This window comes from Mesoplodon densirostris, chromosome 19 (genome assembly GCF_025265405.1).
Source record: "Mesoplodon densirostris isolate mMesDen1 chromosome 19, mMesDen1 primary haplotype, whole genome shotgun sequence".
Taxonomy (NCBI): Eukaryota; Metazoa; Chordata; class Mammalia; order Artiodactyla; family Ziphiidae; genus Mesoplodon; species Mesoplodon densirostris.
In genome coordinates this window covers 56,289,718-56,307,621 of record NC_082679.1, presented here as the reverse complement: position 1 = coordinate 56,307,621, position 17,904 = coordinate 56,289,718, and the positions used below count along the sequence as shown (strand labels likewise).

The 17,904-nt window shown below is 42.6% G+C and overlaps 1 protein-coding gene across 2 annotated transcripts in view; it reads right to left on the bottom strand.

Moving 5' to 3' along the window:
* WWOX (WW domain containing oxidoreductase) overlaps positions 1-17,904 on the bottom strand; it is a 993,698-nt gene that overhangs the window by 967,758 nt on the left and 8,036 nt on the right. For both annotated transcript variants that reach the window (XM_060084392.1, XM_060084393.1), the window contains exons 3-4: positions 16,881-16,938; positions 13,712-13,890 (exon numbers count right to left, since the gene is read on the bottom strand). In XM_060084392.1, coding sequence (XP_059940375.1) covers positions 13,712-13,890; positions 16,881-16,938 — 237 coding nt within the window. The remainder of the gene's footprint in view (positions 1-13,711; positions 13,891-16,880; positions 16,939-17,904) is intronic.

The following is a 17,904-nucleotide window of genomic DNA, read 5'->3' as shown; positions in this document are numbered from 1 at the left end:
ATCAGAAACAGAGTCACAGATGTAGAAAACAAACATGGTTACCAAAGGCGAAAGGGGCGGGGATAAATTAGGAGATCGGGATTGACATATACACACTACTATACATAGAACAGATAACTAATAAGGACCTACTGTATAGCACACGGAACTCTAGTCAATATTGTGTAGTAACCTATATGGGAAAAGAATCTAAAAAAGAATAGATATATGTATATGTGTAAGTATAACTGATTCCCTTTGCTGTACACCTGAAACAATGTTGTAAATCAGCTATATTCCAATATCAAATTAATAAATAAAGAGTGGGTGACAAAGTATGAGTCTCTTTATTTTACAGATGAGGAAAGGGAGGCTCGAGATAGCTAAGTGACAGGCCTTAGGTCACAAAAGTTAACGTCCACCTGACTCGCAGCCAATTCTCCTCCTAACATGTTCCCGTGGTCTCCAATAAAACCCATCATACCTTTTGAAGTGCTGATAAAATTCTATTCACACACTGAGATGTTCTTCGGTAGTCTCAAGTGAAAGGGACAGCTAAGCTGGACATTTATACTTAATATTCCAGGCAGTCCTATAAACCATCACAAACTCAAGTGAACCAGAGCTCTGATGCCAGACTCTTGGAATAAAGATGTTACTATGATGCATTCATTTAAGGTTTAATAGTTTTCCTTCCTTTCTTCCCCCCAAGTTTAATAGATCTTTTTTCCTCCTTGACTGCAAGAAAAATAACCTTTTTTTTCCCCTTTCTTTCTTTCACTTGATTCTTTTTCCTGGATGCAGCTACCATCTGACCTCCAACCAAAAAATATCTAAAATGTTTCCTTTCATACCAAAGACAAGTAGACGTCTAAAACAGTTATTGAGAAAGGTCGTTTTAGGACAAACTCGCAGATATGACGGCAGCCTTTTGAGGATCCAAGAACCAGGAAGCTAGGAAAATACCAAACTAATGTCAGTAACTTGATCGTCTTGCCTCCCATTCCCGAAATGACTACAGTTTACTAACTGCCTGCGGTGTGCGGCAGACAATTCCCTGGGCGTTCTGGAGTTCCCATCTTTAACAACTGTGCAGGGACTTCCCTGGTGGTGCAGTGGTTAAGAATCTGCCTTCCAATACAGGGGACACAGGTTCGAGCCCTGGTCCGGGAAGATCCCACGTGCCGCGGAGCAACGAAGCCCATGCGCCACAACTACTGAGCCCACCTGCCACAACTACTGAAGCCCACACGTCTAGAGCCCGTGCTCCACAAGAGAAGCCACTGTGATGAGAAGTCTGCTCACTGCAATGAACAAGGAGTAGCTCCCATTCGCTGCAACTAGAGAGAGCCTGCTGAGAGCAATAAAGACCCAACACAGCCAAAAATAAATAAATATTTTAAAAAATTTTTTTAAATAAAAAAGTATTTACAAAAATATTTTTTAAAATTTTTTAAATAAAAAAGTATATATATAGAAAAACTGTGCAAAGTACAAATAGTGTCCATGTTTCACAGATGCAAAACGAGCGCTCAGAGAAGGAAAGTAACGGGGCCCAAGTCACCCGATGAGTCGCGGTGGGGCCAGGTGTGGAAACTAGGTCACGTCTGCTTCCTGAGTCCTGATCCCTTCCTCTGCACCCTGCTGCTTCTCCAGACAGAAACTACCTATCAAGCTTTCCCCTGTCAGCAGAGCTATTTTCAGCAGTGGTACAATTTCGCCACGCGGGAGCCAGGCTCATCAAATGAGATAATGCAGAGAAAAGCTCTGAAGAGGGGTTACTACCATTAATAGAAGATCTGGGGGGAAATCTGCAAAACCCAAAGAACTGATTGTCGCCTACTGCATTATCTTGAGACTCAACCTCCATCGTACGCTGGCCGATTTTGAGTTTCCTGGGGTGCTCCCTCCTTAAATGCAGGGATGAAGCAGCGGTGCCCATGATTTGTAGCTGGTGTAAGAGATAAGATATAGACTTAGAAGTTTGTAGTGAAGCAGACTGGGGAGTGAGGCCAACTTTCTTCTCACGAATTGCCTCTGGGTCACAAGATTGAATGTGTACTTAAAGTAATAGACACTTTGAGATAAATTAACTTCGGAGACAAAGGGACATTTTGAAAATTAAATCTTGCCACATGAATCAAGCAATCAATTAGCAATCGATACATATCCAATAGTTACGCATGTAAGACGGAAAGGCGACTCATAAAAGAATAAACACAAATGGCCAAACATCGGAAGAGCTGATCAATCTAATCATCAGAGAGACATGCAAATTTAAGGGATACTGTTTAAAAAATGTTAAATGCCAAGACTGGCAAGGATGCAGGGCAAATGGGCGTTTAAATTGGTACAAGCTTCCAGGGGTGTGGTTTGACAAAACAAACCAAGATTTTAAGATTAGGAAACAAATGCCCTGACGCAGCAATTCCAGTTCCAGAAAATAAAACTACAGAATAGTCATGAATGGGTACAAACATTTAATTACAAAATGTTCGTCTCCATTCCATGGCTATCAAAAAACTGAAATCCACCCAAATGTGCTACAGAGGGAGAATGGTTAGAACCATCCAAGGCTATGCAACCACTTAAGCTGTTGTAGAATATTCTACGACAGGCAAAGATGCTCATAACCACAGTTAAATAGAAAAATCACAATAGAAGGGAAGGGGAAAATGTTGAGAATCATATATGCGATCTACTGACAGTTAATTCTGGTTGGTAGTAATTTGGGGAGATTTTTTTTCCTTATCTGCATTTATGTTTCTTTTTACTTTTCTGCATTTTCTAAGTTTTCCATAAGGAATACATGTTTTATAACAATAATAAATAATTCTAGCCTAACACCTGGAATTTATGTGAGTTTGACAAATGCCAGCTTCCATTCCCCGTAATTCTTTCCCCAAACTTATTTTAAACTAACACCAAAGGGGAACTCCAGAGAGAAAGTGTCCGTGTACTAATCCAGGATCACCCAGCAGTTCAGAGATCACATCAGCCTCGCCCCTCCCAACAGGCACCACACTCAGCACACAGGCTGGCCCAGAGCAGGCTTTCGGAGATTCATTAAGATAAATGTGTTGATTTCAGACAGACTGGCTAAGCTGCTTGGGAAGAGCCTGGGCAGGACTGAGCACTGCTCCTTGGAGCAAGGCAGCAGCAAGCAGAAGGGAGAGGGCCCCGGGCATGGAGTCCGAAGTTCTCTGCTCTAGTTCGGTAGGCTCAAGAGCTGTGTGACCTCGGGCAAGTTACCTCACCTCTCTGTGCTTTCACCCTAACTGGAGGTCAGGGTACCTGTGAGCACGGTGGCGAGAATTAAATAAGACAGCAGGTACAGAATACTCGTAAATTCTAAAAAGCTATCAATATGAGACAAGATTACAGTGATCAATAAATAGTAATCTGGAATCATTAAGTACATTTCAGAGGTAAGGGTGAAAATGAACAATATTTTATTCATTTTAACTTCAGTTTCCATACAACTACACAAGAAAGTTCTTTGATTCTGATTCTGCCCCTCTTTCCAGGGGATCATTTGTTCCAGCAAAAGGCCTGGTTCCACCCACCTTGCTAGTCCTCCCATCCTACCCTAGGGAGGAATATTAAAAACACTGCAGTGAGTCTCCCACACCCCATCTCACACACACGGACACTCTCCACACACACCCCACCCCCTGCTCGAGCACACTGTCTTAGTTTTCCTTTCAGAGTCCAGGGAGGAGACCTTGACTTGCTTTCAGAGACAGAACCATCGCAGTGTGGCTTCTAACAAGAAGGATCCAGAAAACCAAGCAGCACAGCCTGGTAAACAAGTAACACAGATGTGAAACAATTAGATCCCAGCCCTGTCACACAAGTCATTAAATAGAAGGCCACTTCCCATTGAGCTCATTTGCAGGGGGGGGGGGAGGTGCAGATAAAGACGGGCCCTTCAAGAAATGCTGTGTTACATATTAAGCCAAAGGAAGATCATAAATTCAGGCAAGAAACTCTGATTTTTGGAATTTACTTTTGATCAATCTATTGGAGACTTCATTTAAGAGATCTTTGCAAGAAGGCCCTTCTACTGACCACCCTCCCCATGTTATTCTGGAAAAGGCTGAGGACTCGGATCTGAACAGTTTGTGTATATACTGCAGAAAATGAAGAAAGGACGTGGGCTGTGTCACTGTAAATGAGAGATGGTCAAGGGGGTTCCAACAGCTGGCACGTCCTTCATCACCAAGTCTGGAATAATTCCCACAATAGCCATCTAGTTTTAACCCTCTTCATTGGAGAGACAAAGAACACATCTGTAAACAAACGAGCAAAATATGTTAACTCTGGTGAAGGAGTTTTTGCACTGTTACAAAAGTATATTCACGGTGCTTGCTGGTTCTTTCATTTTAAAGAGAGAAAAAAGTAAGTTGCTGAGAAAAAGAAGAATATATAATACATAAAAGTATGTAATAAGGTGTATTCATTTTGTCCCCATTTTAAAATAAGGAGTTTTATACAGCCAAAACAGTTTTCCTTCTCTGGGCCAAATTTCTGTTTGAAAGCTAAAGCATACAATTAATGGGCTGCCTCAAACTTTGGTTATAGAGCCAAAATGCAAACTGCCCTCCTTAAGATCTTGTACGTGCAGATACTAGCTGTTTGCTTCATGTTAAGTATTTGTTTTAATATGGCCTCTTAGTTAAGAAACATACACTAAGCCCAAAAGGACACATTCTTTTCTATTACAAAAACATATTATTAAACAATCTAATTACAATAAATTATATAACATTGGGTAGGCTGGGGGGGCAGGGGAACGCTATGTTCTAAGAAAAAACTATTAGATCACCAAGGCCTTCTAAATGAACCTTAAACAGAGGCATTAATATTTAAATATAACAATTTCCACTTAGAAAAAGAAAAATCACATTATTGATAGGCCAGCACACCCAAAACCAATAATGTCATGAAAACACATGCCCTTGTGTAGTCTGGCAGAACAGGCTGCTCCCTGAATACAATGGACCTTTTTATTAAATGGATCTCTTCATCCCTGGTATTTCATACCAGGAAAAAAAAAAAATGGGGCGGGAGGCGGGGGAGGAGGGAGAGAAGGAAGAAAGAAACAAACATGACACTAGTAACGGTCTTCAGTTTGAACTCTTTCACCAAGAAGTACAAGACCTAAAAGATACGTTAGAAAAGTAAAAGGCATTATTTAACAAAAATGAAAGCAAGACCGGCTGAGAGGTAGAAAACTGCATTGAGATGCTACCGCTTTTGTTTAACTGTATCAAAGGGCAACAGAGCCCTCTAGTGGACGAAAAATATAAATATATATGAAGACTTCTCTTTTAGGTAATTTACATAAAATACATAGGACCCTTTCTTTCCTGACAATTGCTATGTCACCATATTACGTAAAAGCAAAAAATCAAATTTTTTAAATTGGGTATTAAGTAAAATAACTGCCAATTATTCAAACCTGATAAAACACTTATAATCTCAATTAGGGCAGAAATATTTTTAAATTATGATTTTTGAACCACTTTGGCAATGAATAGCAGCTTGTATGAGCCTCATTTGTATGCTGACACTATAACAAATAAATTAAAATCTCAATCTACATGCAAGTATGAAATTCAACTGACCTCATGTGACAAAAATGTTTCAGTTGGTATCTAGTGAGGTACTCATATTATTTATATATTATTATATATTACATACTTTTTAAAATAAATTTATTTATTTTATTTATTCATTTTTGGCTGTGTTGGGTCTTCGTTGCTGCACACAGGCTTTCTCTAGTTGCGGTGAGCAGGGGCTACTCTTCATTGTGGTGTGCAGGCTTCTCACTGCGGTGGCTTCTCTTATTGTGGAGCACGGGCTCTAGGCACACGGGCTTCAGTAGTTGTGGGACATGGGCTCTAGAGTGCAGGCTCAGTAGTTGTGGCTCATGGGCTCTAGAGCCCAGGCTCAGTAGTTGTGGCACACGGGCTTATTTGTTGCTCTGCAGCATGTGGGATCTTCCTGGACCAGGGCTCGAACCCATGTCCCCTGCAATGGCAGGCGGATTCCTAACCACTGCGCCACCAGGAAAGCCCTACATTTTTTTTTAACACCTTTATTGGAGTATAATTGCTTTACAATGGTGTGTTAGTTTCTGCTGTATAACAAAGTGAATCAGCTATACATATACATATATTTCCATATCTCCTCCCTCTTGCATCTCCCTCCCACCCTCCCTATCCCACCTCTCTCAGTGATCACACAGCACCGAGCTGATCTCCCTGTTCTACTACATACGTTTTTAAATAAGCTTTTTAGATGTGATTAACAAATTATGAGATGAGGCTCATTAGAATATTTCAATTGATCTCTTCCTTTAGATATATAGCTTCTCAAATACTCTGATCATGTGATTCCCATATATATTCAATGTCTAAGAATATTTAAATGTAAAAAAGGTTGTTTAGGGCCTCCCTGGTGGCGCAAGTGGTTGAGAGTCCGCCTGCCGATGCAGGGGATACGGGTTCGTGCCCCGGTCTGGGAGGATCCCATGTGCCGCGGAGCGGCTGGGCCCGTGAGCCATGGCCGCTGAGCCTGCGCGTCCGGAGCCTGCGCGTCCGGAGCCTGTGCTCCGCAACGGGGGAGGCCACAACAGTGAGAGGCCCGCATACCGCAAAAAAAAAAAAAAAAAAAAAAAAGGTTGTTTAATTCATAAGGTACTAATTCTCATTTTTTTTTTTTTTTTTTTTTTTTTGCAGTACGCAGGTCTCTCACTGTTGCGGCCTCTCACATTGCGGAGCACAGGTTTCGGACGCGCAGGCTCAGCGGCCAAGGCCCACGGACCCAGCCGCTCCGCGGCATGTGGGATCCTCCCGGACCAGGGCATGACCCCCAGTCCCCTGCATCGGCAGGTGGACTCTCAACCACTGCGCCACCAGGGAAGTCCCAATTCTCAATTTTTATGTAATATTATTCAAGGACTTTTTCCAGTATCAAAAACCTCAATAGTTTCTCAGAACAAATAATTTCAGAATCATTTTACTTACAATATATGGGTTTATTTTAGCATAAAAAAGAAATGGTCACAAATGCTTTTAATTTAAAATGGGAGTCTGGCGACTTCCCTGGTGACACAGTGGTTAAGACTCCGCCTGCCAATGCAGGGGACATGGGTTCGAGCCCTGGTCCAGGAAGATCCCACATGCCGCAGAACAACTAAGCCCGTGTGCCACAAGTACCGAGCCTACGCTCTAGAGCCCTCGAGCCACAACTACTGAAGCCCACGCGCCTAGAGCCCATGCTCCACAACAAGAGAAGCTACCACAATGAGAAGCCCATGCACTGCAAGGAAGAGTAGCCCCCGCTCACCACAACTGGAGAAAGCCCGTGCACAGCAACGAAGACCCAATGCAGCCAAAAAATAAATAATTTTTTTTTTAATTTTAGTATATTAACGCATAGATGTGGAATCTAGAAAAATGGTACAGATGAACCGGTTTGCAAGGCAGAAACAGACACAGATGTAGAGACACCAAGGGGGGAAACCATGAGGTGGGAGACTGGTATTGACATACATACACTAATATGTATAAAATAATTAATAAGAATGTGCTGTATAAAAAAATAAGAAAATAAAATCTAAAAAAAAATTTTAATAAATAAAATGGAAGTCTGAATTCCCAAAAGGTTACTTAGATTATTTCAGAAAATTTTCCTCTACTTAATGAGCACCAGGTTCTTAAAAAGAAGATAAATGTCAAAATCCCACTAGTTTAAGTCTTGTTGACAACCGGAAAGGAAACTGTAATCAGGCATTTCAAGATCCCTAGTGTAATGACCCCATATGAGTAACTTTTAACCAAGAAAATGACTCTAAGGTGGCCTATGGCCTCGAATTTATGGGATCTTTTGGAATAACTGAGGAAAAAAAGTCAAAGGCATGATTTAGGCTAGAAGGCAAAATTTAGTAACACTAGGTGTGGAAAAGAAAACAAAGATTTGAGGGTGGAGAGGAAGAGAGTCTGGTTCATTACTGTCAAAGTGTGGGTTTAAAATGTTAACAATGAATACACTTTTCTACATGAAGAAAAGCACTTCTCTTGTATTACCATAGAACTGGTAGAATCTACACCAGATATGAATTCATTGCGGCGATGATTTGTAGGATAAAACAATATGGCAACTCCACTTCACACTGTAATTTCAACACATGATTTTGCAACAAGACCCCAAGCTCTAAAAAACAGGCTCTCTAAGCCAAAACAACCAATTTCAACATTAAACTACAACATTTTGGGATTCCCACATGGAAATCCAATACCTTCATTTTGTTTCAAGAACAAATTTGGGGTTGACTTTGATAGCTTGAGCAAATACTTTTTATATCTCAAAGTATATAAATTTTGGTATATAAGTGTGTGTATACACGTACACACATTGTTAGAATCCCTGTAATGAACCTTAGGGAGGTTTATTATATATAACATAAATACCAATAGAAAATTAAAGTGTCAGTCCCAAAATACATTTTCCTGGTGTATACTAAGATGGCCAGCTTGTATATGTTCAGGCAAAAAAACAGTTTTGTTCTTGTTAACAGGTCCTCTGACTCACAAATCGAAACCAGGCCAGGCTATCCCAAATTTCAAGTCACAACATTTGAAACAGCCCAGTGTTATGAAAGTTCAAAGGGTCGAAGAAACTTTTCATCCTGGCTATACTCGGAGAGGGATTCAAAAACCAAATTTTAACCACTACTGGTTTAAGACTGGAAGTTAGGAAGAAAGCTTTATCATTCATCATTGCCAGTGAACAGGAGACTGAAAATAGCTAAGCTGTGCATACTTGTTAGTATTTTTTCAATGGTTGTTTGACAGAACCTGGATTTCACTTCGTAGGTGCCATGATGATCAATCTGCTCCCTGCAACTATCTGCACGATTTCCAACAAACATCCCCGCTCCCAGGGCTGCCCCATATTTAGGCATTCAGGTAACCTCTCGTGAGAAGGGTGCGGCCTTTGAGGAGCACATGTCAGCCCTCAGATTTGAGAAGGCAGCATTTTGTACTGAGCTATTTATAGGCAGAGCCAAATCCGCTCGATTGACAGGCTGAGTCTAGAGAAGCATCTACGGGATCTTCCGCAACAGGAAGCCTCCAAGACCCCCTCTCCGGAGACTTCGCATTAAGGTCTATATTTAACGATCACCATGTTGAAGCCATTTCCATTCGTTTTTTTGTTTTCGTTTTTTTACCAAATCAGAGACACCGAGCCACTAACTCCAGGTCGCCGTGGACACCCGCCCCTTCCTGCCTAGCGCTACGCTGAGCACAAAGATGTGGCACATATATACAACGGAATATTACTCAGCCATAAAAAGAAACGAAATTGAGCTATTCGTAATGAGGTGGATAGACCTAGAGTCTGTCATACAGAGTGAAGTAAGTCAGAAAGAGAAAGACAAATACCGTATGCTAACACATATATATGGAATCTAAGAAAAAAAAAGTCATCAAGAACCTAGGGGTAAGACAGGAATAAGGACAGACCTACTAGAGAATGGACTTGAGGATATGGGGAGGGGGAAGGGTAAGCTCTGACAAAGCGAGAGAGAGGCATGGACATATATACACTACCAAACGTAAGGTAGATAGATAGTGGGAAGCAGCTGCATAGCACAGGAAGATCAGCTCGGTGCTTTGTGACCACGTAGAGGGGTGGGATAGGGAGGGTGGGAGGGAGGGAGGGAGACGCAAGAGGGAAGAGATATGAGAACATATGTACATGTATAACTGATTCACTTTGTTATAAAGCAGAAACTAACACACCACTGTAAAGCAATTATACTCCAATAAAGATGTAAAAAAAAAAAAAAGAAATGAACTCCTCCCTCGCCTCTGCTGCTTAGCCGTCGGGACCGGGGCTCCCGGCCTCGAGGTCTGCTGGCAGAAGCTCTGGGTGCACAGGTGACTTCCCCGTGGACACTGAGAGGCTAAGCTCCACCCAGACAGGTCCACAAGCTACAGCGCTCCATCTGCACAAAGTTCTTAGGGTTCAGAACGCTCATTAAACAAAGGTCGATGAGAGAAGAGTGTCAGTTTCAGAGGCGGCAACGTCCTAAGGCCTGCAGCTCCCTGAAGCTGGGGACAGAGGTGAGGCAGGAGGCACAGGCACCGGCGGGGCATCCCCAACAGACACGTATAATGTGTTGCCACCATCTTCCTTGTGGCCTGGGGCATCCACTTTATCTAAATTTTACCTAACTTGTGGCTGACTCACAGCATGCTGGGGTGATCTTATTTTGAAAGGGATTAGACCATCTGATGCAGGGGGAGGCAAACGTTTTCCATTAAGGGCCAGACAGTAAATATTTTAGGCTGTGCAGGCCACAGGGTCTCTGCCGTATTTATGCAACTCTGCTGGTCACATGAAAACAGGCACAGACAAAACGGAAATAAACAGGCGGGGCCATGGTCCAGTAAAACTTTACTTGCGAGATCAGGCGGCAGTCAGACTTAGCCCGCGGGCTGTAGTTTGCCGACTCCCCATCTGGACAGCTGAACTCAGTCAACCGCAGTATCTGCCTACAAACTTCCAAGAATTCAAAACGCTTTATTGTGGCATTTCCTGCGAATCCTTCTCCCGACCAGAACCACCCTGATCTTTACAAGCTGAATTAATAAGCAGGAGTCCCTCCAATTGCCTTCGGAACATAAAATATCCAAAGTTCAAAATACAGTTCTGTATCACTTACAGCCGGGGTGGAGGGGGGCGAGGTACCCAACACGGACGACAAGAGAGAATCTGCATAGAGGCCACGTCAAAGGGGGCAGTGTCTTGGCACATCCCTGCCGTCCACCAGGGAAGGAGTCCCCTCTCACCGCCCGAGTATCCCCTTCCACAACAGAGAGCCCCCTCCCAGTGGCAAGTCCAAAAGAGAGGTGCCTTGCAGGGAACTGAGAAACATGAACAAAAAGAGTCACTGGGCCGGTCCGGGAAGATCCCACATGCCGCGGAGCGGCTGGGCCCGTGAGCCATGGCCGCTGAGCCTGCGCGTCCGGAGCCTGTGTTCCGCAACGGGAGGGGCCACAACAGGGAGAGACCCGCGTACCGCAAAAAAATAAATAAATAAATTATTTTTTTAAAAAAAGAATCACTGGGAACACCAGATTTGTAAACCAACCTTTGTAAAGCCAATTAGGTTACCTGTGTTTTTAGCTGTGGAATCACCACTCTCAAAATAAAGACCCGTATGTTCTGTTAACAGCCCACTCTGCTCCCAAGAGCACAGACATCCATGAGGCTAAAGACTGGACAGTTCACACATAGGAACCGGGCTCCCCTGAGCAGCAAGAGGAAAAGTGCAGGCCAACACCATTCAAGCTTCAAGAGGAGGTGACTCCTGAACGCCGAGGAGTGTTGGAAGTGAAGATGCCTGATTCACTCTGCACTCAGCTGTTCCATTTGAAAGGGGCAGAAACAGTGGTGATAGCGATTTCTAAATTGGCGTGTTTCATAGTTCAGGAGAAGGAAGAAATTTATCTGGAAGGCACAGCCTACTTGGACAAGGACACTCTCTAAGGCAGCCGCGTGGGATATAAAAGCTGCCTAAGTGATGACGGAAAAGCCACGGGCTTGCCTTCGGCTCTTTTCTTTAAGCCTGATGCCATGGCTGCAGTGCCAGAGTTCTTTGCAAGGATTTGATTGCCTGGAATGTTCGGTCTGATATTATTTCAAATATTAAGCACACAAATCTCCAGCACTCCCCTAGACTCGGGCTTCTCGAGACTGGAGGGGTCACGGGGAGACCAGGCAGAGCTGAAGACAATGAAGGTTCGAGCTGGGGAAATGGGGATGGGGGGCGCGCTCTGAGACCTTCCCCAACCTCCCTTCCAGCCTGAGCTGTACAACTTACCATCACATGCGACTGGACCACGGGCACCTACTTGCAGGGCCCACAAAAAAGATCAGGGACCTCAGGAAGGGGAAGTGGCAGCTGTGAAGAGGCACAGAGCTTGCCTCCGAGAGGTCCGAGGTCCACTCTGACCAATGATACGTTTCTTCTCAATGCTTCAGAACCTCCTCCTCCCTTCTGACCGTGATTCAATACCCAACTACACATAGCTCTTCATATATCCTGGACCAGTGCCTTTAGTCCTGGATTATGCTGTCATAGGCCTGGCATGGCAAATCTTCAGCAGAGCTTCAGAAGGCCTGCCACCTAACGTCAGACAGAGCCAAGTTTGAACACTTACACACAAACCATCAGTAGTCACTTATCTTACTAATCAAAGGAAAAGACTGTCTAGCCACGAGATTAAGGGAATGAGATCTTTTAGTTAATTCTCTGGTTAACTGAGTGTTAAATAAAAAGAGGTATTTTACTTAAGTCCTTGTTTTTTCTTAATTATTCTACACTGTCTTGGTCCACACCCTCACGTAACAGTAGTCAACGCAATCAACACAACATACTGTTTCCTGGATGACTGAGGATCCAGCTGTTATTTTTAATATAGCATCATCAGCTTTTCCTATCAATGACAATTAAATAGAATTAACCCTGATGTGATTCAGAAAACCAAACTGAACATATTCTGAGCCCAGGATGAGGTCTGAGAGTTGATTTTAAATAAATCCCTTTCAATTAAAAAAAAAAATTCCATGTGCTTCTTTGCCTTAATGGACAGGTACAGTCAAAAGTTCTGCTCTGGGACCGTAGCTTGTTAGATTTTCAACCCTGTACTACATAACAATTGATCCTCTAAGAATGTATGTCACTTCCTGTACTTGCCCTGATGATACCAGGGAATGCTTCTGCAAGTTCAAGAAGAGGTCACCGAAAATTAAGCAAGACAGAGAAAGAAGTGCAGGGGATACACAAACCGGTGAGGAGACAAAGCTGATGAGAGAGAAGGCCAGTGATGGGCGAGCGCCATGAAGGGTGAAAAGGAGAGAACTTGCTAGAAGACAGATGAACACAATTCCATGTTTTGTCTCTGTAAATTAACCTGAGGATGCATATCCTTACTCAAAGCAGCTGGTTCTTACAGATACAGATATTCATGTCAATGGACCAAAGCAAAATAAGAATAAAATCATCTGGAGAGTGAACGCAGGAGCATCTGCTTTGCCGCGGCTTCTCCACCAGCCCACGAGGCTAAGGGGAGGACACCCCCGGAGCCCCGCCCTCATGACCATCACTGCAGTTAAACGCGGGCAACCAAGAGGTTAAGATAGAGACTAATTCTCTGACTCTGCAAAGAAATAAGATCCTGTTCTCCAAAGAAAATCATATTCTCCATAACCAAGGGACACCTGCAGTGTCCTTTGTCCCAAAGCCCTGACACGCCACTGTTCCTGATATTCCATTACCGGTCAGCGTTGGGCTGAAGAACCCAGGTAACTGGCCTACGTCCGCACACCACGCAGACCAGGTCAGAAACTCCTAGACAGAGCCAGCTGTCTCTCATCCTTAAGAACCAAAATAGCCGCCATCTTCCGCTGAGTGGTCAGCTTTCAGAGAATTCAAGGTCGGCCCTGACACGGCCCTCCTTCCATGGAAACACTGGGACTGAAAAAGGGCCCAGAACTTTAATGACATGATAGCCGAAAAGGCTATAAATACCTTTTAAATTAGAGAACCACCAAACAAAGTTTCCTTATGGTTAGACTAAAGCAGATTTCATCATAGCAGTGACAAAAAAATAATAATAACAACAACCATCGCTGTCAGTTAACAACCTACCTATTCCCGAATTCGCTCCGGTAACCACGACCACTTTGCCACTGAAATCCCGGCCCTGGAGGATTTCCATGGCAGTTGTGCCGCTGTCGTATCTCTGTCTGGTGGTTGGCTTTGTAGGATTATCGTCCACGGTAAACGCCAGTCTTGGGTCCAAGTAGGTAGTTCTTTTATTTATGTGGCTGCAAAGAAAAAGAGAAAGCACTGAACCTACAGTAGTGAACACAGGCATTTATAATTACAAGATAATCTTATAGTTTAGGCTAGGCAAACCCCATTTTTCATGGACTAAAAAAGGCTTATTCTTAACCCCGGAAAGACACGGGTCCATTTAATCTATCTTCTGGCCTCCAGAAGGATTACATTCCTGCCTAGAAAGACAGACATCGAAGCCTTTTCTTCAGAACTGCCCATAAAATAGGCTGTAACATACAAAGCACTGCCTTGTACCCTCAGATCTCAAACATGGAGTAGGCTTTGGGGTTTCTTCTTTTAATTCATGTAAATGTGGCTATAAGATCCATCAGGCACTCTTGTCAGCAGATTTCAATTAAATCTCTTATGTGCAAGGGCCTAAGAAGATTGGTAAAGAAGTAGAAAACTCAAAATGATAAAAAGACAGTAAATATGAAACCAGCCAACTACTAAAATTCTAATAATTTTCATTATAAGGCTGTACTCACTCTAGTTTTGATTTGGAGTTGATCGAAATCTTGTAGAAAGAATATTAAACTATACTGGTAGTATAAACAATATATTAAAATACATCAGTACAACCTGTTCATACAGATGAATAGCTTGCTCCTTAACAGAATAGGTTTATTTTTTACATTTTAAATGTGATCTTGGGGTTTGAGATAGACCTCAAAATATCTTGAAAACTATTAAGAACTCTCCAGAAAGAAAGATTTCATGATTTAAAATGCATTTGTGGGAATTCCCTGGTAGTCCAGTTGTTCGGACTCAGCACTTTCACTGCCGAGGGCCCAGGTTCGATCCCTGGTCGGGGAACTAAGATCTCTCAAGCCCCACGGTGCAGCCAAAAAATAAATAAAAACATTAAAAAAATGTATTTGTAACGTGTATGTGTGTGTAAAATTATATACAGTTTGAAATCAATACTCGTCACCCCATAAATACTAAGACTCAAGAATAACCCAACTTTCATTTTACTTATAACCACAGACGCCAGATAAGCATTTTGACTCCAGTGCCTTACAGAGGACAGAGCAGGGGTGGAGCCGGGTCACCCTGGCTCACAAGAGCCAAATGTGCATCTCTCTTCCCAACTCCTCAGTGACTTTACCTCGGTAGCTGGAAATAAGCTATAGGGGAAGTATTTATACCACGGAAACAAATATGGGCTTTTCCCCCCAGGGAACTGGTTGTTAAGCATTTACCAGCACACGTCTCTAACGGGATCAGAATGGGGAAATGACTGGCCAGGCAGCCTAGCGCTCATCTCCCTTAGGGCATTTCAGGGACTGAATGAGCTAATACTACAGGTATAAGTTGGTTAGAACATGCCTGGCTCATGTTGGGTGCCAGATGCGTGGTTACTGTTGCTGTTTGTTATTGGAATTTATTCCAAAGATAGTTTTACAGAGGAGGATGCTCAAAACATTCTTTATAATTACAGGCATACCTTGGAGATATTGCATTGCAGGGTCAGTTCCAGACCAATGCAATAAAGTCCGTGTCAGGCTTCCCTGGTGGTGCAGTGGTTAAGAATCCACCTGCCAATGCAGGGGACATGGGTTCAAGCCCTGGTCCGGGAAGATCCCACATGCCAAAGAGCAACTAAGCCCATGCGCCACAACTACTGAGCCTATGCTCTAGAGCCTGCAAGCCACAACTACTGAGCCCGCGTGCCACAACTACTGAAGCCCACACGCCTAGAGCCCATGCTTCGCCGCAACAAGAGAAGCCACCGCAGTGAGAAGCCTGCCCATAACGAAGAGTAGCCCCTGCTCGCCCGCCAAAACTAGAGAAAGCCCACGTGCAGCAATGAAGACCCAACGCAGCCATAAATTAATTAATTAATTGATTTTTTTAAAAAGTCAGTGTTGCACGCAATAAACCGAGTCACACAAATTGTGTGGTTTCCCAGTGCATATGAAAGTTATGTTTATACTACAGTCTATTAAGTGTGCAACAGCATCATGTCTAAAAAAATATACACACCTTAATTAACAAATACTTGATTGCTAAAAAATGCTAACCATCTCCTGAGCGTTCAGTGAGTCACCAACTTTTTTGCTAGTGGAGGGTCTGAAATATTGTGAAAATTACCAAAACGTGACAAAGAGACACGAACTGAGCAACTGCTACTGGAAAAATGGATCCAAAAGACTCCCTTGAGGAGGAGTTGCCACAAACCTTCAATCTGTAAAAAATGCAGTATCTGCAAAGTGTAGTAAGACAAGGTCTGCCTGTACAGATGCCAGATCACAGGAATTTAACAACATCAATGACCAGTAGGTAATTTGATAAATTACAGTATATCTATACAAAATAATACTATATAGCCGTTAAACGTCATTGTCTTGAAAAATTTATAAAGATATGAGAAAATGCTCATAAGAATTATGTGGAAAAAACAGTTTACCAAACAGTTCATGCAATACATTTTCTTTTTTTTTTTAAGCACTTATATAGAAAGACTGGAAGAAAAAATCCAAAAATTGCTAAAAGTAGTTAGTCCTGCTGGCCGGATTACAGTTATACACTATATAATATTTTCCTACAGTCAATGTATATTCCTTGCACAAAAAAATTCCTATTAAAAAGCAAGATGGGGCTTCGCTGTGGCACAGTGGTTAAGAATCTACCTGCCAATGCAGGGGACACGGGTTCAAGCCCTGGTCCGGGAAGATCCCACATGCCGTGGAGCAACTAAGCTCGTGCACCACAACTACTGAGCCTGCGAGCCACAACTACTGAAGCTTGCACGCCTAGAGCCCATGCTCCACAATAAGAGAAGCCACCGCAATGAGAAGCCCGCGCACCGTGACAAAGAGTAGCGCCAGCTTGCCTCAACTAGAGAAAGCCCGCGTGCAGCAACAAAGACCCAATGCAACCAAAACTAAATAAATAAATGTATTAAAAATAAATAAATTAATTAATTAAATAAAAAGCAAGATGACTGAGAAGTTTCTTTGCAGACACTTACTCAACAAACAACACTTGTCCATTCTCATCAGTTTCTTGTTCCCATCCATAGGGCAAATCTGAAACACAGAAGGACAACAGGTCTGTGTGGGGGTGGGGTGGGGTGAAGTGAAGCCCCTGCCCTTCCAGCCCCAGACCTATCCCACCAGATCAGCAGGTCACGTGCTCCAACTACGGCAGGTACAGAAGGCCCATTACCCCAACCAGACTCTACATTCTGCCTCTTGCTTGTAAGTAACACTATTTCACTCTCTTTTTTATTTTATTGAAGTATAGTTGATTTACAGTGTTAACTTCTGCTGTACAGCAGTGACTCAGTTTTACATATATTCTTTTTCATATTCTTTTCCATTATGGTTTTATCACAGGATATTGAATACAGTTTCTTGTGCTATACAGTAGGACCTTGTTGTTTACCAATTCTATATATAATAGTCTGTATGAGCTAAACCCAATCTCCCAATCCATCCCTCCCCCAACCCCACCTTCACAACCACAAGCCTGTTCTCTCTGTCTGTGAATCTTTTCCTGTTTCGTAGATATGTTCATTTGTGGCAATTTTAGATTCCACATATAAGTGATACCATATAATATTTGTCTTTCTCTTTCTGAGTTACTTCACTTAGTATGATAATCTCTAGGTCCATCCACGTTGCTGCAAATGGTATTATTTCATTCTTTTTTATGGCTGAGTAGTACTCGTTTGTACTGGGTTGGCCAAAAAATTTGTTTTTTTCCATAAGATGACTCTATTAGCGCTTAGTTGTCTAACTTCATTCGAAACAATTTTGTTAGATTGTACTGTGACAGCTGTCATAACAGCATGCTTTTTAAAAAAAAACTTATCAAAACTGGTGAATTTTTGTGTAGCCATTTTAATATTGAAGATGGAGAAAAAAAGCAACATATTCAGCATATTATCCTTTATTATTTCAAGAAAGGTTAAAACGCAATTGCAACGCAAAAAAAAAGATTTGTGCGGTGTATGGAGAAGGTGCTCTGACTGATGGAACGTGTCAAAAGTG